Genomic DNA, 22454 nt, shown 5'->3' with positions numbered 1-22454 from the left:
TTTCCCTTCAGAGATGGCCTGGGTTATCTACCGAATGAAACAGACAAGACTATTCTTGAGAGATCAACTAATGGATTTTGTTCAGGAACTACAATATTTGGAGAAAGAAAGGGGCCTCTGGCCAGGAGCCTAAGACTATATGAAGCTGAAAAGAGACAAATTTATAACCCCCCCCCAAAAAAAAAAACTTTATTAGGAGCAGCATATCAAATTAACAAAGAAGCTTTCTAATGGCTCAGAAATGTTCACGTTCAACAAAATCAAACAAAGACAAGAAAGGATAAAGTTGGCCATTCCCTTTTTCTGTTTTTCCTTAGTATTCGGGTAAGATGGAAAATGATGGCTAACTCAAAGGCTTGCTCACTAATTAAGAGATTTTTGACAAGATCTAATGAAGGGCACGGCACTGATTTCTCAAACGGGAGTCCAGTGGCACCTCGATGACCAGCAACATTTATTCCAGCATGCGCTACGGTGAGTCAGGGCTCACTTCTTCAGATGTTTTTAGATTTCCTCTAATGAACCCACACAGCACAGGCCCAGGAGGAGGAGGTGTAGGAGGAGGAGTCCCTGGACGGCACAGGAGGGGTACAAGTACACGGGACCAAGTCACTCAGAAACACTGCAGTGTCCACATTACACAACTCCACAGCTACAGATGTAATCTGTTCAAACCTTTCCCCACAACTGCCCCATTTCCATCTCCCACATGAAAATCATCGTCAAGTAGGAATGCTACTTAAAATCACATTTCGGTGCTTGTGAACCACATGAAGGTGATTCAAGACGCAACCTGGACTGTTCTTCCTAAGGGCTAGAAGCAGCTGTTTATAGAAGGATAACCTTTTCAAGGCACTCCTGCAAATCCTTGTTTTATTTATTTCATCACATAAAATCTTAGTATATAATTTCTAGCTTGCTATTACAAATTTTTACTGTATAGAATTGTACCGTTTGGGCACATATATGATGTTTGAAGTATAAATGTCTGTGTTTTCTACAAGCCAAATTGCAATGCATGTATCACTTGACAGAAAACTGCAAACTGCCTCACCCTACGCTACTACAGCACATGCATCTTCGCCACCTGAGCAGCAGACAAATAATGAAAAGCAAAACAAATTCTGGAGTAAACAAAAGTGATCGTGTTATCTGGGCAGAAACTCTCTCAAACATTCTTAGGAATAAAACTAGCACATCAAACACTAGACTCTTTGATCGTGTCTTATAATTAAACACATTATAGCACATTAATTGCTATCAAAATTACGCACATTTTAAAAATAAACGTAATGTTGAAAATATGTTCTCTCTCTACAGGAAGCTTAGGAATCATCGTCATCATCTAACACTTACCTTACATTAAAGGGTTTTTTTTACTGCACGCTGTGAATGAGTAACACCTTTTCTTAAAAAGCATTTCTCTCCATTCCAAAACAGAAAACATTTCAAAGAACCTTCCCCCGCCCAAGGGCTCCCCAAGTTGTCACAACTTTTCCACTGGTAAAGAGTCCTTGACTTCTTGCCCCGACTTCTACACTATCCCTTCCTCTATGAGGGATTTTTGCCTGGAAACAAAGGGCTGCAATCCTCTACTTGCTTACTTGGAATTGTGCTGCATTGAACGGAATGACATTTATTTCTGAGCAAACAGATCCAAGCCTGATCAATTTGGTCAAACTGTTGCTAGATCTGTTGATGGCTAAAAAGTGAGGGCTCTAAACCAGGAATTGCAGTCCCACTTAAATCAAAAGATCATTAGAATCTCAAGCATCCCATCCTGACTTAAGCTTTTAAAAAGCAAAATAAAATATGACTCTAAATTCACTTCATTTATCACTCAGATCAATCTACCTCACCATGTACAATACGAAGATAATTCATTTACTCAATCACGATTGCTCAAATAACACGTGTGAAGGATTTTTACACCTAAACATTATTACTATCGTTACTACAGTAGCAGGAATACTTCCAAAAGAAAGTACACCTAAAGACGCTGACTTGAATACAAGACAGAAAAGGCTTGTGAAATACCACTGCAAAATTTAAAGACTGGGGCAAAGTATGTTCTTCCAACAGTCAACCTACTCCATCGTCCTTTCAGAACACCTGTCAGCAATGACCCCGTTGGAGCTGCAGATCAATATTCATCTCCCATGGTTTGCATTTGTGTGCACAACAGTACTTTAAAGATGCTGCATCACAGTCCCTCTCATTCACTGTCCTAACTTTTTAATAGTAAAAAGCCCAGTAGAGCCATTAAGACTGACAAACTTTGTTGCCACATAAGCTTTCGAGAAACACAGCTCTCTTCTTCAGATGCATCTGACGAAGAGAGCTGTGATTCTCGAAGGTTTACGCTACCATAAAGTTTGTCAGTCTTAAAGGCGCTACTGAGTTTTTACTGTTTGCAGCAACAGACAAACAAGGCTAACTCCTCTTGATCTGACTTTTAAAAACGATCCTGTCTCACTTTCTTCTGTCAGAAAACCACAGTCGACCATTCACGTCACTTACTGATAAAACGCGTCTAAAGAAAAACCAGCCGCAGGGCAGGGGAGATCCAACTTTGGTTGAGGGCCGCAATGGTTAACATCATGGCTGGCACCCAACCCTTATTCCTTACAGAACTTACTCTCCACCTGAACGTGTGAAGCACTCACATACCACATACGGCAAGGGAGCGACAAAATTTTCACCACTCACTTTTCATTACCGTCTGTTGTCGGAGGATGTGGTTTTTAATGCTTTCAGGACTCTGCACATCGCCTAGAGCTCCACAACTGTGGGGACAGGCCAGGGGCGGATTAAGGCTCACTGGTGCCCTAAACACTGACCAATCTTGGTGTCACAGCCTATGACACTGCACCTCGCCAACAAAACACAGAAGATAACCCTAGGGTGCACCATGATCAATGTGCACTAGTTTTATCAATATTTTTTTTTTTACAAATCTTCATTCGTGGTTGTTTTTCCTTTTCACTCTTTTCCCAACTTTGTGGTGCCCCCTTTGGCCCTGGTGCCCTAAGCACGTGCTTCGCCTGCTTCATGGTTAATCTGTCGCTGGGACAGGCGATTAATGAATGGAACGAAGCAAACCAAGGAACAGACGTCTGACAGCTGGACCCATTTCGAAAAGGCGGCAGCGCCCCCCCCCCCCGGCATTATCACGCCTCCTCCGTCTTTCTGGTCAAGAGTGCCAGAGGGACGCCGGGCCACCGGAGTCGCCAGAAACTTTTGCACAACCTGATGCCTGAAAGATGTGCGTGGGGGTGAGGGGGGGGGATCACCCGCAGGCGCCCCCCTGGAGGCAGAAAAAGCCGCCGCCAGCCCCAAGTTCTCCAAGACCGGCCCCCTCCCCGAGGTCTTCCCGCAGCCGCCCCCAACCAGGACGGCAAAGGATGCTGCGGCCGCCACCGGCCAGCCGCTCCCCCGCAGCAGCACGTGCGGCCCCGCGGCCGAGGGAGCCCCCCGCCCCCTTGTGCGCCCGCGCCCGCCGCCTTCCCGCGGAGGGAGGGAGGGAGGGAGGGAGACCGAGGGAGACCCCCCCCTTCCCCGACTCACGGCTGTAAAGGGCCAGGCAGGCGGCGTCGGGGCCGGTGCGGGCCTCGAGGCGGAGCGCCTGCTGCTCCTGGTGCCGCTGGATCTCGCCGTTGGCGTCGCCGATGGTCAGGAGCCGCACGCCGGGGAAGACCGACACCGCCGAGGCCGCCATCTTGGCATCCCAGACCCGCTCCGCGGCGGCACACGCGCACACACACACACACACACACGGGGGCCGGGAGGGCGGAAGGCGTCGCGCCGGAAGTTCCCGCCTCCCCTGCCTGGCGGCCGGCGGCCGGCGGCGGAAGCGCAGTGCGGGGGACGGGGGGGGAGGGCGACAGCGCCCCCTGCGTGCGGGGAGGACCGGCCCGCTCACGCGGCGCGTTGCCGCCCCCCGCTCGTCTGGAGGCGGTGAAACGCGGATCAACATAGGGGTTGCCAACCTCCCGGTGGTACAGAAGATTGCAAAGGACACCGTGAAGCAGAACTGGCTAATAGTATATCGCCCGTGTTGCGGTAGAACAATTTGATCCAACCTATAGATAATTAATAATAGGAATTCAATAGAATTTATAAACTAGCAAGGCAGAAGATGGGGTCGCGGACTCAGTGTTCCCTCTATGCTGAGTGAGTGTGAGCCAGCTCACAGTTTTTTAGCTTCCGGCTCACACCTTTTTTGCCTTCACTCTGGAAGGAGGGCTCCAGAGCAAACTGATTTATGCAGTAGCCAAATCGCTCGCTCACAACTTTAATGCCGGCATCTCACAACGTAGAATTTTTGCTCACAGGACTCCACAGCTTAGAGGGAGCATCGGTCACGGTGGCTCAGGGGGTAAGACGCGGAGCTGCAGACCGGAAGCTCTGTAGTTCAGCAGTTCGAGACCCTAGTGCCGCGTGAGGGAAGAAAAAGAGATTGGATTTATACCCTGCCGTTCAGTACCCAAACACCTTCCCCTTCCCCTCCCCACAACAGACACCCTGTGGGGTAGGTGGGCCTGAGAGAGCTCTTGACAGAAACTGCTCATTTTCAAGAACAGCTCTTATCAGAACTATGGCTTGCCCAAGGTCATCCAGATTAGAGTCTGCGCACTTAACCTCTACACCAAACTGGCCCCAGCTCCTGCCAACCTAGCCGTTCGAAAGCAAGAAATTGCAAGTAGATAAATAGGTACCACCTCACTGGGAAGGTAACAGTGTTCTGTGCGCCTTGGCATTTAGTCATGCTGGCCACATGACCACAGAAACGTCTTCGAACAGCGCTGGCTCTTCAGCTTGGAAGTGGAGACTAGCACCGCCCCCTAGAGCCAGCTTCGACTGGCTTTCGAGCAAGGGAAACCTTTACCTTTACTTTAAGGTAGAAGGTATCAGAATGTATCATACAAGGCATGAACAATTCAAAAAGCAATCGTTGTCACCAATTGAGGTACCACCCAATGATGAGTATGTAATGCACAATATACAGGCTGAAGTCCTCCTAAATATGCACAGTATACAGGTTGATCTCCTGTGGTGCTTGGAACAAGGGCTTCAAGCAGAACTCTTGAGCAAATCCCAACAGACGATCGAGAAAGACCGTTTTGAGAAGACCCTTTTTTCAAGAGCTGACAACCTTCTGTTAATTTGGTCAGATACCACTTATCGGAAGGGCGTGTTCAATAATGGAACACCACTGCCTCCTGTCACTCCCAAATGGTTTGCTTCACAGTTCGAGCCGGGCGTAGCGGTCTAACTGTGTCCCCCAATTTGTATTTTGCAACCTTCAGGTGGTGGCTGGAGACCTCCTACTATTACAACTGATCTCCAGGTGACAGAGATCAGTTCTCTTGGAGGAAACGGCCACTTTGGAAATCGGACTCTATGGCATTATGCCCCAAACAGTACCCTTCTCAGGCCCCACCTCCAAAGCCTCCAGGTATTTCCCAACCCTGAGCTGACTTTCTTTGACCCCTTCTGAAGTGTAGTGGGTTAAACGCATGAAGAAACCACTGAGGCTGATGTAGTGATCAGCATGGTTTACTGGTACACAACAAGACAAACGGCCGGCTGGCCAACTATATACACACCTGGGGACACACCCCTAGGTCCCGTTGGTGGGTTTAAATCTCCCGCCACGGTCCCATTGGTCCCCCAGTGGAGAGACCAGGAGCCTAGTCCCCATTGTTCCTCCAGAGTCAAGCTCTGGAGTGTTCGCTGGCCCCTGGTGGCGGTCAGCGGACACAACACCTTCCGTTACAAAACCCGAAAACTGCCCTCATCCCTCTCAGCTAGGGTTGCTAGGTCCCCCCGGGCCACAGATGGGAGATGGGGGGGGGGGTAGGGTTACCAGATCAAGGCTGGGAAACTCCTGGAGATTTGGGGATGGAGCCTGGGGAGAACCAGGACCTCAGAGGGGTACAGTGCCACAGAATCCACCCTTCAAAGCATCCATTTTCCCCAGGGAAACTGATCTTGGTCGTCTGGAGATGAGCTGTAAGTCCGGTAGATCCCCAGGTCCCACCTGGAGGCTGGCATCCCTGTGACATCTCAACTGCTTGCACAGTATTCCTAAGAAAAGTGGTTCACGTCCTCCTGTGGGGTGCACATGGACAGTGGCGAGAGAGAGAGAGCAAGTCCATATCGAACGCAGAAAAGGGATTTGGAAGGGATCCTCCTTAAACATAGCAAAATGCTAGTCTTCATGTTCCTGGGACCCCAGATCACCGCAGACTGTGACAGCAGCCATGAGATTAAAAGACTCCTGCTCGTTGGTAGGAAAGCAATGGCGAACCTAAACAGCATGATAAAAAGTAGAGACATCTCCCTGCCAACAAAAGTCCGCATGGTCAAAGCAATGTTATTCCCAGTAGTCATGTATGGCTGCGAGAGTTGGACTATAAGGAAGGCTGAGTGCTGAAGAATAGATTCTTTTGAACTATGGTGCTGGAGAAGACTCTTGAGAGTCCCTTGGACTGCAAGAAGATCAAATCAGTCAATCCTAAAAGAAATCAACCCTGACTGTTCCCTGGAAGGCCAGATACTGAAGCTGAAATACTTTGGCCACCCAATGAGAAGGGAGCACTCACTGGAGAAGACCCTGATGCTGGGAAAGATTGAAGGTCAAAGAAGACGGGGACGGCAAAGGATGAGATGGTTAGACAGTGTCATCGATGCAACGAACATGAAATTGAGCAAACTTTAGAGGACGGCGGAAGACAGGAAGGCCTGGCGTGATCTGGTTCATGGGGTCGCGAAGAGTCAGACTCGAATGTGCGATTGAACAACAACAACAAGTCTCATCTGAGCCCCAGTAGGAGGCGTGTTGCATGGCCCTGGAGGAACAGTAGAAAAGACTGGCATGGTGCAATCCGAACTGGATGCCATCCTCCAGGTGGGACCTGGGGGTTCCCCAGAATTACAGCTCATCTCCAGCCTACAGAGATCAGTTCCCCTGGAGAAAATGATAGCTTTGGAGAGTGGACTCTCCCCACACCACACCCGAAATCTCCTGGTATATCCCAACCTGGAGTTGGCAGTGCTAATGACAGAATGGCCATGGAACTCACACTTTGCCCAGCTCTGTTTTCCCTTTCAGCATTTTAAAAGTTAAGCACATGGTTGAGAATGTGATTTATATCTACAGTAAACTTCGCAACCATCATCTTCTAATGCAATTAGATTTGAGTCCAGTAGCTCAAGTGGTTAAGATGCTGAACTGCAGACTGGAAGGTCGGTAGTTCAGCAGTTCAAGATCCGAGTGCCGTGTGATGGAGTGAGCTCCCGTGTCTGGCCCCAGCTCCTGCCAACCTAGGAGTTCAAAAGCAAGAAATTGCAAGTAGATAAATAGGTACCGCTTCAGTGGGAAGGTAACAGTGTTCTGTGTGCCTCGGCGTCTAGTCATGCCGGCCACATGACCACGGAAACGTCTTCGAAACCAACAATTTTCAGAGTAGAAGCTTTTGAGAGTCAAAGCACCCTTCATCAGATACAGTAGAGTGGATGTAGATCTGACTCCTTTTGTCCTCAAAAAGTGGGAAGAGTAAAGTACGCTTGTAAAGGATGCAGAGGTACAATGTGTTAGATTCTCCGGTTTGTTACAGCCAGGAATCATTAATAACTTAGCAGAGTGCATGTACAAGGCTTACCACACAGTGAAGCTTTTCCATCCTCTGTGTGAGTTCTGATGAGAACAAAGTTACATTTATTTATTTATTTATTTTACATGGAGCCTCTTTTATTATTTCAAGCTAATGAGAGTTCTTTATTATAGGGAACTCTATTCTAGACAGTATAGAGTAGGGATAGGATAGTATATTCTATCTAGCTAGGATGGATGCAGATGCAGAAAAGCATGTCCTTCATTCATGAAGGAGCATTCTGGCAAGGTGTGTGCGAGAGGGATCAAAGGTGGAAGGAAGGAAGTTCACCCTGTGATTAGCATTCTACACCTCAAAGGATAGTTTCAGAGAAACAGAAAGGAAAGTGTGATTGGGCCTGGCCTCTTGATTACTCTGACTCTATGTTTAGTCCCCCTCTGAACGTTGAGGCAGGAGACAACATAAAGTCCTTGACTTCAACACAGTGGACATTGTAGTCAGCTTGATTAGAACAGAGGGGAAATGCCTGGGGGCAGAAAATTAGTATCTGTAGTGAGATAAAAATCCTATGTCCCTATTCAGTCCTCGGGGGTCACTTGTTCTGAACCTGTGAATTAGGTTCAGCAATCTCGCGTTGTAATTTTCCCTCAAAATTTCTTTCTTTGAAGAATTCAGGGGTCATTTCCTGTGGGAGTGCATAGGAGTGGAGCTCCGGCAGTAAGGAGGACAGGGGGCAGGCATATGCAACAAGCCCCACCCCCTGCTCCCAGCATCCCTCAGTCGGGCCATGAGGAGCAAGAAGCAGCCAGGTAAATTGCAGAGCCCCCCTCCTGAAGGCAGAGCCTTCAGGTACAAGCTCTCCCTCCTCTGTGAGGGCAGATCTGCACGTTGTCCCCCCCCCATACTTAGCAATCCAAAACAGTCCAGTGGCATCTTTAAGACCAAGTTTTATTCAGGTACAAGCTCTCCCTCCTCTGTGAGGACAGATCTGCATGTCCCCCCCCCAATAGCTAGCAATCCAAAACAGTCCAGTGGAGCCTGAGAGATCCAGCCTACAGAGTGTTGCCTTCTGCCACACTTCCGGTGATGTCAGGGTGTGTGGCATATGCAAATAAGTTATGCAAATAAATTATGCTAATGTGCTCTGTAATGATTTCATGTTTATTTGTGCGTGTATGTCTTTAAAAGTTTGGTTGCATGGCGGTGAGAGATAGTCTAGGGTGGTTGAAACAGGCAAGTGGTGTGATTGGTGATTGGCAGAAAGGGGGAGGGGTTTTGGAAGTAAAAATTAGTGGATGAAAGGGTATGTCAGTCAAGAGTGACCGTTGAAGAGGGACAGTTGATAAAGACAGTTAGGGAGTTAGTTAAGTTCTGAGTTTTGTGAGAGAAGCAGGAGTTCAGTTAAGCTCTGTGTATGAAAGAAGTGAGAAGCTGTTCTGTGTGAAAACAGTTAAGCTGTCTGTTGACGTTGTTCAGAGAAGAAGAAAAGTTATAAGAATGTCTGAGTGACAGACTGGAGAAACAGTGAACTTACATTACCTTGAGTTAGTGTTACAAAGTTACATGCCAAGATCCCTGACAGTGGAGAGAAAAGTGTGTGAAATACCTAAAGCACTTGTTCAGTATTTACCCATTCCTAGATACAGAGTCCTATCCTGTTATTTACGAATTACTTCAGTAAATCTTCTTTTATTTAAGTCTGCCAGCTCTGAAAGAAATAATTTCTCATGAAACACATAGACCCTCATGAAAGCCTAAAACCTCGACCAGTGATAGAAATATTATAGGATAAAGGTTTGGAAAGCCTTAAATTTCCTGGTGGCAGCCGGATATACACATTAGAACAAAACATAAAGAACACGTTTAAAGTAAAACCAGACCTCCCCAGTTAAGGGGTCGTCACAAGCTCCTGCACCTCTTTTTCTACTAAATGACCCCTGTTGAAGATTGACACTTTTAGATCAGCAATGGAATGACTTGGAAGATTAAAATATTCTCCCACTGGTTTTTGAGTGTTGCGGTTTTAAATGCTGGATTTATGTCCATTTGTTCTATTGTATAGGGACTGGCCCATTTGTCAGATGGAGAGAGTGGAAGGCTGACACTTGATGTCCTTATCAGGATCCGGTCAGCTCCTGCTCCTGTTCTCAGGTGCTGAAACTGCAGCCACTCGAGACACATAGGAGCCTTACAGGGTTCTGGACCTTTGCTTGAGGCGTTTCAACCTCTGGCTTAATTTCTGAGGGTATGTGCATGCGTTCAACAAGTAATTCCAGACATGCAAAAGGTTAAAAATATTTTGAGGTTTATTAAATTGTTCACATTATAAGGAGTGCATGCCAAGCAAGAAGCACTCTTTAAGCACAGCAGCGGCAATAAGAAAAAAACAATAACACTAGACTTTTTTTTTTTGGCTAGAGCAGAGGTGTCAAACTTATTTGTTATGAGGGCTGAATCAGACATAAATGAGACCTTCTTGGCCCGGGCCATGTGTGTCATAAAATGTAATACCAGGTAGCATTACTTTATAATAAACTTTATAAAAGACACAGACAAACACAATTAAAGATTTTTAAAACTTTAAATAAAACATACATAAAACAGTAGCACACTTGCAATATTTTGTCTATTTGTCTCTAATAACTGACAACCTCTGCTCTGAATTATTGCATCAAAATGTCTGTGCTGCAGTAATCTTGAGTATGCTGTTCAGGTGTGTATCTGTAAGCTGCAAACCTTCTTTTGATTTATGGACATTCATTACAGAAATCTCATGCTCAGTGTTCCTAGCCTAGGACCCAGGGGAAAACATGAAATGGCTGGGCATTGTGAGCTTTTGTACATAAGTTGCTTCATGTGCTGGTCAAGAACATGAGAAGGCATCCTAACACAGACTAAGGGTGATGTGTTTGTCTACAAAATTATCATCTTCCCCAGAGAAATAACTACAACTTCCTAAAAATGAAATGTGCTGGGTGAACTGGGTCTGGACACACACTTTCAGCCTAATCCACCTCACTGGCTTGTTTTTATTCCTCCTATAAAATAGTTCATGTTGCTTTCTTACTGAGAAAGACTGGAACATGAGGGCATAAATATACTGAAAAGAGGGAGGGAACCCAGTTGCACCCAGAAGAGCCTTGGCATAAGGAGCCCAACAAAAGCTCATACCTTGAACAAAACTTTGTTGGTCTTAAAAGTGCTTGATATTTCTCCCGTGTGACTGAGGCAGCCCAGCAAAGCAAGCTCTCCCTTGTTCCCTCCCTCCCTTCAGGGAGGAGCCTCAGCCAGTGGAAGAAAAAAAGGCTTCTCTTTGTCTCCTGGAGCCTGGCCAGGAAGCAAGCTGTAGCTGTTCCCTCCTTCCCCCTGGGAGGAAGAGGGGGAGGAGCCTCAGCCTGTTCTTTACTAGACTCTCAATTGCACAGGAGAGGCTTGCCTATCTATCTCTCCTGTGCGACTGAGAGAGACTGGTAAAGCAAGCTGTGACGTGGCAGCAGCAAGAGAACTGGAAAAGAAAGTCGGAAACAGCCAAGGCCTTGGGGGCCAGATTGGGGCCCTCCAAGAGCCTGATCCGGCCTATGGGCCACATGTTTGACACCCCTGGGCTAGAGGCTAACTTACTAAGACATTAAAAGCTTGCTAACTTGCTTCTCTGATGTTGTTCCACAGCAGTTAGGGCAGTTTGACCCAATATAGTTGCTTTTTAAACTGGTTGGTTCACACAGCCACATCTGGCAGCCATTCCCCAGTCTTATTCATCCCAACATAAGACAAGTTGGAGACAGAATAAATAGACAGCAGATTAATTCCAGTGTTAACGAATCCCTGCGCATTCATCCCATGTTGCCGGATGTCTGAACTCCCCCAGTGCATGCTCAAACTGGTTCAGAAGTGTGAACCTACAGTTCTGGGTTCTCAGGTTGTTGTTTTTTATGGTACAGCATATGCGCATAGGTGCATGCGTGCATATGCGCACCCAAGAAATGTTCTACAAAAAATGTAAAAGTTGTTATTTTTTTAAAAAAGACCAGACCTCACACTCTGTGGTTGACACACAGCTTTCATTTGCACGGTCAATCACAGAACAAGCATGCAGTGAGGCTGGAGCAGGCTTGAAGAGCTTCTGTGACCGCCTTTTATTTCAGTTGGGGAGACTCGTTTGCTGAACTTGGCAAGCAAGTTCATGGGAAAGGTGCTGTGTTGTATCTCACGGTGAGTCACAATTGTGCTTTTTATGGGTTGCGACAGCAGAAGAACACAAAGTAGACACATTTGCCTTTTGAATCCACAAAGCAGCATATTTCTTCCAACTCAGTACTGGGAAAGTATACTCTTTGTCTCTTGTTGAGCCTGATATGACAGAAACCCTGAATCTCAAGAGTGCCACATAGGGTGCGTTCAGACGGGGCCGTTTAGTCCGCTTTCGGCACACTTCAGTAACAGATTTTATATCCACGTTCACACACCCAACATCTGCACACCGTCCCCAGCCGTCGCTTTCCGGCTCAAACCCCCTTTAAAATGGAGTATTTTGTTACCAGGTCCCCAAGTGGTGTTTTCCTGATTCCCCGGTTCTAGCTGCACTTTTCTGACGTCTGATCACTCCTGCGGTGTTGAGCCACTTCCGCTTGGAAACCCAAGCCTTCCACTGTTCGCCTGCCATTTTATTTTAGCGTTGGTGGTATGTGCACAGGTGGAGCTCTGCTCCCGCTTTATTAAAAACAGTGTTGAAACGGTGCTGTCAGCAAGCTGCCATTAAGTGGTGTGTTCTATTCTACATGTTACCTTATGCTCTGGTCATTCCCCCCCATGTGTTCCCCTCAGTATGTGTTTACTGTCTTTGCTGGCTACGCTGCAGAACTGCTCAAGGTCACACAGCTGGAGGTGGGAAGGAGTTATGGCGTTGCTCTGCTTATTATGTATTTGATGCCTGAGAACTGAACTTGTGTTTATGTTGTAGAACCGTTGGGTTCCCAAGGAATTGGGCACTCATTTTATCTACATTCCCGCCAGCGGGAATTGGGCTCATTGGCTCTAGCCTGGTTCAAGTTCCTTTATTATGTTTCCCTATGAGACTGGTAGTCAATACTAACAATTCTTCTGTTCCTGATCTAACCATCGCTTTACAATAAATTCTACTTTGTTCATCAACCGTGGATTTATTTCGAATGCATGGGGAATCGGACATTTTGTTAGTAATCCCCTTTTTCTTCATCACCCCGAGTCTGAGCGATCATGAGCGGGGCCGAGGAGAAACTACCAACAATGGAGGGGTCCACCCCGGTCACCTCCAGTCCCCCTACCACCACAGCTACGTCGGTACCGATCTCGGTGCCAGCGATGGGAGTGGTGGGGGGAGCCGTGCCGAAGTCCGCACCTCTCGCGTGGCCACCTCCGACCCCTTCTAAATGGGGGAAAGGAGCTGCACCCGCCTGGGACGACTGGACTAGGTTTGACTCGCGGAGCACACGTGAAACTTTTTCGCGGGAGTGGGCTCCGCGAGAGCCTGTACGACCAAGGACTGTACCGCGGAAGGAACCCCGGTGTCCCTGGGAGTTGGCCCGGAGGGGAGGAAGACCTCTTGGGCATGGACTGGCCGGACGAGAGGGAGAGCCGACCGGCATTGCCTGGGGAGCACGATGCGATGGGAGACCGACTCGAGGACATCGATCAGACCATGCAACAGCTGATGCGGACAGTAGCTGATGTCTTCGAAGCTTTGCTGAGAATGATAGACATACGTATCGCAGAAGCGGCGGCGGCACAAGCTTTCCAACAACCACTACAACCACCGTTGATTCCACAGCAAGCACCCCCCCAACCGGCCCCACCACCACAGGTCCCACCAGGCCAGCAACCACCCCTCCTGCCAGTGCAACCGGGAGCCCCGGCGGCACCTGCTCTTCCCTTACTGGGAGGACCAGGGGCACCAGGACCCATGCTGATGGGACCACGGGCGCGGCCGAAAGACCTGTTGGATGCTATGTTCGACGGAAACCCTGAAGATCTCGCTTTCTTCACAGTGAGGGTGCAGAAATTTGCTGCTCAGCATTGCCATTTGTTCCCGGATGACAGTGGCCGAATTGACGTGATAGCCGCGAGACTGAAAGGAGCGGCGGCAACCTGGTATGTGGGGTTGCACAACAGCCGGGGCCCAGAACTTTTCAATTTATGGGCTTTTATGTGGGCACTGAGAACTCGTTTTGAAGACGTGAATGCAGACCAGAGAGCCAAAGCTTTCTTGCGCACCTTTAAACAGGGGCGCCGATCGGTCAGAGAATATACAGCCGAGTTCCACAACCAAGCAGCAAAGCTGAGAGACTAGCCAGATCACATCCTAGTCGAGATGTACCGTGTGGGATTGAATCCAGAGATCAGAGAGACGGTACTGAGATCCGTCGACCCCCGCTCGCTGACGGCATGGACCCAAGAAGCGGAGAACGCTGAGAGCCGCCTTCAGACATTACGCCTAGACACAGCGGAGGGAAGATGAGCCAGGCGGAGGGAAGATGAGCCAGGCACCCACCCCGAAGCCGAGAACCCCACGACTGTCCGAGGCAGCGCGTGACGTACGGATGAAAATGGGGCTATGCCTGAAATGTGGGGAGAAGGGCCACTTTGCCGTGGATTGTGGTACTCGCCAGACGAGGGAAAAAGCCCCATAGTCCAAAGACAAGCCGGCAACACCACCTAAGAAAGGGGTTGCCAAACCCAAATTTTCCAAGGCAGTGCAAGCGGCGCCCGAGTCTAACCCAGAAGATTCAGCAGAATGGGAACCAGAGGTGTCGGGAAACGAGAACGTCCTGTTGTAGAGGAGGCGCAACAACGGGACTTTACATCGGAGGTGCCTATTGTGGTGAGAGAACCCCCCTCTCTGTTTTTCGTGACTGTGTCTTTAATCAACCCGATCCTGGGGACCCACGTGCGGGTAAAGGCACTTATTGACTCGGGATGTGGGAGAGACTTAATTAGCCCTAATGTAGTGACTGGGTTGGAGGCGGGTATCCAAAAACTGAAATCCCCCATCATTTTTACGCAGATGGATGGGGCGCCCATGAAACCGTGCACACATGAGACGATGCCGTTGAGGTTGGGAACGGGTGACCATTGGGAACTTTGGACTTTTGTAGTCACCCCGGACTCGCAATTCGCATTGGTTTTGGGAGCCCCGTGGCTCTTCAGTCACGACCCTTATATACTTTGGGAGGAGGGGAAGGTCCAGTTTATGTCACCCAAGTGCTCTAACCACAAATAGAAGGGGGAGTGGGGTGACCCTCCCGCCGTGAAATTTCCCTGTGCGGTCCAAACGCCGGATGAACTGGCTGCCCTTCCCCCGGAATACCATGATCTGGCGCAGGCTTTCGGGGAGGAAGAGGCGGACGAGTTGCCCCCCGATCGTAAAACTGACTGTAGCATTGAGCTCCTTCCGGGGTGCAAACTCCCAAAGGGGGAAATTTACACCATGGGGCCCGGGGGAAAAGCCGATTTGCTGAAGTTCATTGATAAAAACCTGGCTAGGGGATTCATCAGACCGGCATCCTCCCCCTTTGCCGCGCCCGTCCTGTTTCGGAAAAAGAAAGACGGGGGGCTTCGTTTATGTACAGATTACAGAGGACTGAATGCGGTTTCGACCTCGAACGCCTACCCCCTTCCTTTGATTAAAGATTTGTTGACGGAGGCGTCCAAAGGGAAAGTGTTTTCAAAACTCGATTTACGTGACGCCTATTTCAGAGTGCGAATAAAGGAAGGTGATGAAAGTAAAACGGCCTTCAATACACCTCTGGGGCAATTTGAATACCTGGTAATGCCCTTCGGTCTGCAGGGGGCTCCTGGGGTCTTCATGAACTTGATTAACGAGGTCCTCCATGAATTTTTGTTTAAGGGGGCGATTATTTATCTAGACAACATTTTACTGTACTCGCAGGACCTCCCCTCACATGTTAAACTGGTCAGAAAAGTTCTGAAAACGTTACATAAGCACAAGCTGTTTGCCAAGCTGTCCAAGTGTGAATTCCACAAAACGCACATTGACTTTCTGGGTAACCGCATTTCGGGAGGGGGCTTAGAGATGGACCCAGGGAAGGTGAGGGATGTGGTGGACTGGGAGCCCCCCAAAACTCGCCGCCAACTGCAGGGGTTCCTAGGATTCGCCAATTTTTATCGCTGTTTCATCAAAGGCTTTGCCCAAATTGCCCTACCCCTGACTGACTTGCTAAAAACAAAGGGAAAGGGGTTCGATGTCACCAAGCCTGGGGCACCCCTTAAATGGTTGGCCGAATGCGACGCGGCATTTCAGCGGTTGAAACACATGTTCACCTCTGAGCCTGTATTGGCACATCCTGATGAAACGAAAAAATTTATTTTGCAAACCGACGCTTCTGACGTGGCTATGGGGGCTGCCATTTTGCAAAAGGGGGAGGACGGGAAATTGCACCCACTCGCTTACGTCTCCAAAAAATTCTCAGATGCTGAACGACACTGGTCTATTTGGGAGAAGGAGGCGTCGGCTATTCGGCTGGCGCTGTCGACGTGGCGCCATTGGCTTGAGGGGGCAAGGGTTCCGTTCGAAGTCTGGATGGATCATAAAAATCTCGAAACTCTCAAATCGCTTAGATCACTGAACGCCAAGCTGGGCGGATTTTTTTTCTAAGTTCCAGTTCACCCTCCATCATTTCCCGGGCTCGGCTAACTCCTTGGCTGACAGCTTGTCTCGCCTCCTGCAACATGAGAGTCAGCAGGACATCATTGTGGACTCAATTTTCACCCTCGCCCAACTGGGTGGAGCCGTGGTCACTCGCAGTCAAGCGCAAAAACTTCCCACGGCCCCTTCTCCACCCTCCCCCCCCCCCCCCTCCCCCGCCGGGGGGGGGGGGGATTGGCGCAGCCGCTACATTGCTGAACTGTCAAAACGGGATGAAGAACTTCTGGGGGGGTTGCCTGATTGTACACGGGACCCGGAGGGCTTGGTTTACTCCGGAACTAGACTCTATGTGCCTTTTTCTCTCCGCAGGGAGGTCCTCCAAGCAACTCACACTTGGACAGCTTGGCAAATTAGTGGGACATTGGGGCTTCGTTAAGTCCCTGCAACTTCTACGCCGTCAATTCTGGTGGCCACACATGCGCAAAGATCTGTTGGACTTTGTACGCTCATGCCAAATGTGTGCCTTGTCCAAACCGAGGGGAGGGAAGTCCCCGGGTCTTTTAAAACCCTTGCCAACCCCAAATAGACCCTGGGAAGTAATATCAATGGATTTCATCACAGACCTACCATTCAGCAAAGGGAAATCTGTTATTTGGGTGGTGGTGGATCTGTTTTCTAAACAAGCTCACTTCATTCCCCTACCCTCCCTGCCAACGGCCCAGAAGCTGGCTAAAGCTTTCCTTCAACATGTTGTGCGACTCCATCTCTTGCCTGCTAAAATAATTACGGACAGAGGTACACAATTTGTTTCTAAGTTCTGGAAGGAGCTGTTATCGATCATGGGAGTGGAGCAGGGGCTTAGTAGTGCCTACCATCCAGAGACTGACGGCCAGACAGAACGAGTTAATCAAACTTTGGAACAGTATTTATGATGCTTTACAAACTATCAACAAAATGATTGGTGTGACCTACTGCCACTGGCAGAATACTGTTATAATAACACTTTGCATAGCTCAATTGGTATGTCTCCTTTCAAAGCTGTACATGGTTATGATTGCCCTCCATTACCTTTTTTTTGGGGGGGACAAACCTCTGCAGTCTACTGATGCTGGTTCTTGGTGTAAGTCATTGCAAGCAGTTTGGCCGGTCCTTTGCCAGACGTTAGATGCGGCAAAAGCCGCTTATAAACTTCAGGCTGACAGAGGTAGGGCGGTGGGTTGGGATCTGCAGCCTGGGGATTTGGTATATGTGTCTACAAAAAATATGAAATTGCTTCGACCTTGTAAGAAATTGAGTTGGAAATATATCGGGCCTTTCCCAGTACGTAGAATTATCAACGAAGTTGCTATTGAAGTAGAACTTCCGAAAAACCTGAGATCCTTGCACCCGGTTTTCCATATGAGCCTCCTCAAAAGGTCCCCTGGTACATCGCAATGGAGGCCAAAGCTAGATTCCCCTCCCCCCGTACTGATAGAGGGGGAAGAACATTTCAAGATTGCGGACATCCTGGATTGTAAGTTAAAACGTGGTAAACTATTTTACCTCATTGAATGGGTTGACTTCGGACCCCAGCACTGGAAATGGGTGGAAGAAGGGGATATTCGGGCCCCTTACATGCTCAGAGAGTTTCACAAAAGGTTCCCGGGCAAACCGGGAGGTCTCCCGCCCAGACCGGGAGAAGGTGGTTAATGTGTATTTTCAGGTGGGCAGTATGTCAGCAAGCTGCCATTAAGTGGTGTGTTCTATTCTACATGTTACCTTATGCTCTGGTCATTCCCCCCCATGTGTTCCCCTCAGTAGGTGTTTACTGTCTTTGCTGGCTACGCTGCGGAACTGCTCAAGGTCACACAGCTGGAGGTGGGAAGGAGTTATGGCCTTGCTCTGCTTATTATGTATTTGATGCCTGAGAACTGAACTTGTGTTTATGTTGTAGAACCATTGGGTTCCCAAGGAATTGGGCGCTCATTTTATCTACATTCCCACCAGCGGGAATTGGGCTCATTGGCTCTAGCTTGGTTCAAGTTCCTTTATTATGTTTCCCTATGAGACTGGTAGTCATTACTAACAATTCTTCTGTTCCTGATCTAACCATCGCTTTACAATAAATTCTACTTTGTTCATCAACCGTGGATTTATTTCGAATGCATGGGGAATTGGACAGGTGCTTAGTCTTGTTGGTTAGATGAGTTCAGGATCTCACGGAGGCCAATTTAAGGGTAAAAGTTTAAAGGGAAGTGTTCCTTTAAAGTTTAAAGGGAAGTGTTACAGCAGTTGGGTTGAAGTGGGAATTGCTGTTCTGCGCACACGCGAAAATTTTAATTCTACAGATGGCCACCTGTGCGCATGCCCAAACTGAGAGGGGGGGGGGACCGACGCATGCTCCCAGTGGGGAGCGATGTGGCTGCGCAGTGATCCGAAACAAGGAGGTGAGTGTGATCGCGATTCTCCAGGTTAAAAAAAAAAATGCATTGGAGACAGAGTAAATAGACAGCAGATTATTTTAAACCATTTATTTAATTTAAACCATAGAGCCATTTAAACCGCTCCCAGCATGCCATCTGAGTGTCTGAAATCTTAGACCCCTCGAATTTACATTAGAATAACCCATTCATTTCCATTCCACATTGGGCTATCCATTTTGAACAAAGGACAGACTGGTATGGGCCAGACCACCTGTTTGTCATACGGCCACGGTGGCTTAGAGGTTAAGATGCTGAGTTGCAGACCGGAAGATCAGTAGCTCAGCAGTTCGAGACCCTAGCTCTGTGTGACAGAGTAAGCTCCCATCTCCGGCCCCAGCTCCTGCCAACCTAGCAGTTTGAAAGTAGATAAATAGGTACCGCTTCGGTGGGAAGGTAACAGTGTTCTGTGCACCTTGGCATTTAGTCATGCTGGCCACGTGACCACGGAAGCGTCTTTGGACAGCGCTGGCTCTTCGGCTTGGAAACGGAGATGAGCACCGTCCCTTAGATTAGAGTCAGAGTCAACTGGCTTTCAAGCAAGGGAAACCTTTACCTTTACCTGTTTGCCATAGAGGTTCAGGGCCATTAACAGATACCTGGGAGTGGGACTATAATTTTAGTTATTTTCTAAGTGTTATCAGAGAGATAGCATTAGATTGTATTGGCTTGACCAGCTCGACAGTTTTACAGAGGCAGATGGCTTAGGCCACTGGCCATTGGCCTGGGAGTTCTGGATCTTTCTCCGTCTCTATTTGGAATGGGAGCCATTGTGCTGTAGTGGTTAAGAGCAGCGGACTGTAATCTGGAGAACTGGGTTTGATTTCCCACTCCTCCACATGAAGCCGGCTAGGTGACGTTGGGTCAGTCACTGCTCTTTCAGCCCCCAAAATAAGTCTAGCTCGCCACCTAGTGGTGCATAGTGCTTAAAAAAATTAGTACTTCAGGGAGCCAGACAGTCTTAGAATCTCTTGGCTATACCACACTGTATAGAAATATTGATTTCTATAGGCTTTATGTCTCCCTTGGAATGCTCTATAGGTTTCATGTTTCCCCCTTGGAATGTATCTTGCTGACCCCCTGTTGTTTGATGTCCTCTTGAAGCCAGATGGCTGACCATTTGGTCAATTGCCTGCCATAAACATTCCTTCACTGGCTGGCAGAGACCAGAAACAAGCAAATACGCACGTAACCCATGGTGGGTTGGGGTGGGGGTCACATGCCTGCAGGTGTGGCCTCCAAGACAACTGACCATTCAGAAGTTGTTCCCGTGGTAACTCTGGATTTGGGCACACCCAGGTCTCCTTCAATTGGCTCCTGGCCAGAGCTGGTTAGAAGACTGAATTGCAGTATAATTGTTTAAACCCAATGGGAGATTGTCTCTTGCTCTCTCTCTGTTCTGGTTGCATTTTGGAAGGACACTGAAATGCTGTTGACTTGTCATGTGCTCTCTGGGAGAGACAAAGGTTTGCTTTGGAGCTGAGCACATGGCTGGAACCTTGTACAAAGATGGGACCTAATTCTGGACTATGGATCATCCTGGTAACTATGCAGATCTCTAATGTTTAGTTAGGGCCAAGTGCCATAAGTTTCTTGTTTTCAGTACTTCCTGTAGTCTGTGTTGAGTTCTGTGCTAAAAAAACCTTTATTCTGGTTTATAGACAGTGTCTTGATTGATTGTGGTAACTGGACTTCAAGCCTAAACTCCTGTGCCTAGCTGGCTGCATGCTACCATTGAGCCTTAAGAGTGCATCTCTGAGGAGGTGCTAGAGTGGGAATCCAGAGAGGGTAGTCTACCTCCCTGGGTATTGTTGTTAATGTACTGTAAACGTATATGAGTTTTCCCTCATTCCTAGACAGGCGAGGGGGCAGAATCCTACACACACACACAACTCCATATGCTAATTATTATTAAATTCCATTTGGAACAATGTTAGAGCCTGCCTCGGTGAGGAGGGGGGATACAAAAATAAAATAAAATAAATAGATCTGCTGACCCACCAAGAATAGCAGGTAGGAGTTAAGGATTCCTCTGCCAATTGGGCACTGCCAGGAACTCTGTCCATCCTCTCAGAAACGTATTATAGCCTAGGTGATATGTACTTAGCTGAGTTAGACCAACTTTATGGCTTTTATTTGAAAATCTGTATGCTCTGTCGTATATCCCCACCACTACCACCTGTAGTTTGTTCTACTCCTTTTTTGGAATCCATCCACCCTTCACCCTTTTTTCTACAATAAACTTTCTTTTTATGGAGACATTTTTTTGCTTTGTTTCAATACAGTATATTTCTTTTAATCTCTTCCCAGTTTGGTGTAGTGGTTAAGAGTGCGGACTCTAATCTGGGAGAACTGGGTTTGATTCCCCACTCCTCCACATGCAGCTGCTGTTGTGACCTTGGGTCAATCATAGGTTCTTTCAGAGCTGTTCTCTCAAGGGCAGTTCTTGAGAGAGCTCTCTCAGCCCCACCTACCTCACAGGATGTCTGTTGTGGGGAAGGGAAAGGAGATTGTAAACTGCTCTGAGACTCCTTCAGGTAGTGAAGGGCAGGGTATAAATCCAACCCCTTCTTCTTCTACTACATGCTAGATAGCACGGACTCTACTAAGTTGTCCATAATGTGTTCTCAGGATTTATAGCCTATTATTTCTATATTGGTCTGGTACTTATGCTAGAAGGAAATCTTCTTAGCAGGTCAGTCTAGATGTTCCCCTGGTATACACAGAGTGGTGGCAGCCATTACCAGGTTCTTTCCAGGAAACCCTTAGTCTAAGAGAGTTTACAGCAAGGAAAGCACCTTCCCCTTCTGCTTCCTTCCTTCACACACAGTGTGATGCAGCAGCTAAAAAGGCAAATGCGATTTTGAGCTGTATCAATAGAAGTATAGTGTCCAGATCACACGAAGTGGTGGTATCGCTTTACTCTGCTCTCTGGTTAAACCTCACCTAGAGTATTGTGTTCAGTTTTGGGCACCACAATTCAAGATATAGACAAACTGGAATGTGTCTCGAGGAGGGCAATGAAGATGGTGAGGGGCCTGGAGACCAAGTCCTATGAGGAAAGGTTGAAGGAGCTGGGTATATTTAGCCTGGAGGGGAGACAATTGAGAGGTGATATGATAGCCATCTTCAAGTACTTGAAGGGCTGTCATATAGAGGATAGCACGGAGTTGTTTTCTGTTGCCCCAGAAGATCGGACCAGAACCAACGGCTTAAAATCAAATCAAAGGAGTTTTCAGCTAAACATTAGGAAGAACTTCATGACAGAGTGGTTCCTCAGTGGAACAGGCTTCCTCGGGAGGTGGTGGGCTCTTCTTCTTTGGAGGCTTTCAAATGGAGGCTAGATGGCCATCTGACAGCAATGCTGATTCAGTGAACTTATTACAAAGAGACCTCCCAGTTGCCAAATTATCAAAATTACAGACTCAACCAAGGAACCGTGATATGCAAAATATGATTTTATAAAGTGAATGAATATTTATAATGAATAAGAGAATCATCAGTTGTGTTTTAACGAAGCTGTCGACTTCTCTCTTCGTTTCGTTTCCAGGCTTCCTCAGAAGTAGATTCTCTCGCACCACAAATTATTACAAAGCAAACACTACAATTGAACACATTTTGAAAGGAAATCGCCCCAAATACAGATTGGAAATCAATTACGAGACGTTAACGAAAAGGGAGGGCAGGAAGAGCTTAGTTCTCGTGGCCCTTTCTTACATGCCCAGGGAAATGCTG

The 22454-nt window shown here is 47.9% G+C and overlaps 1 protein-coding gene across 3 annotated transcripts in view; it reads right to left on the bottom strand.

Annotated features, from left to right (window-relative positions):
* CARM1 (coactivator associated arginine methyltransferase 1) overlaps positions 1 to 3780 on the bottom strand; it is an 89720-nt gene extending 85940 nt beyond the window's left edge. For all 3 annotated transcript variants that reach the window (XM_015409915.1, XM_015409924.1, XM_015409932.1), the window contains exon 1: positions 3568 to 3780. In XM_015409915.1, the coding sequence (XP_015265401.1) occupies positions 3568 to 3718 (151 nt within the window). In that variant the 5' untranslated portion in view covers positions 3719 to 3780. The remainder of the gene's footprint in view (positions 1 to 3567) is intronic.
* Positions 3781 to 22454: the final 18674 nt, after the last annotated feature.

This window comes from Gekko japonicus, unplaced genomic scaffold, assembly GCF_001447785.1.
Source record: "Gekko japonicus isolate JY-2015 unplaced genomic scaffold, Gekko_japonicus_V1.1 scaffold170, whole genome shotgun sequence".
In the NCBI taxonomy this organism is placed as follows: domain Eukaryota; kingdom Metazoa; phylum Chordata; class Lepidosauria; order Squamata; family Gekkonidae; genus Gekko; species Gekko japonicus.
Note: the sequence above shows the minus strand (reverse complement) of the source record. Positions and strands in the feature narration are given on the sequence as shown.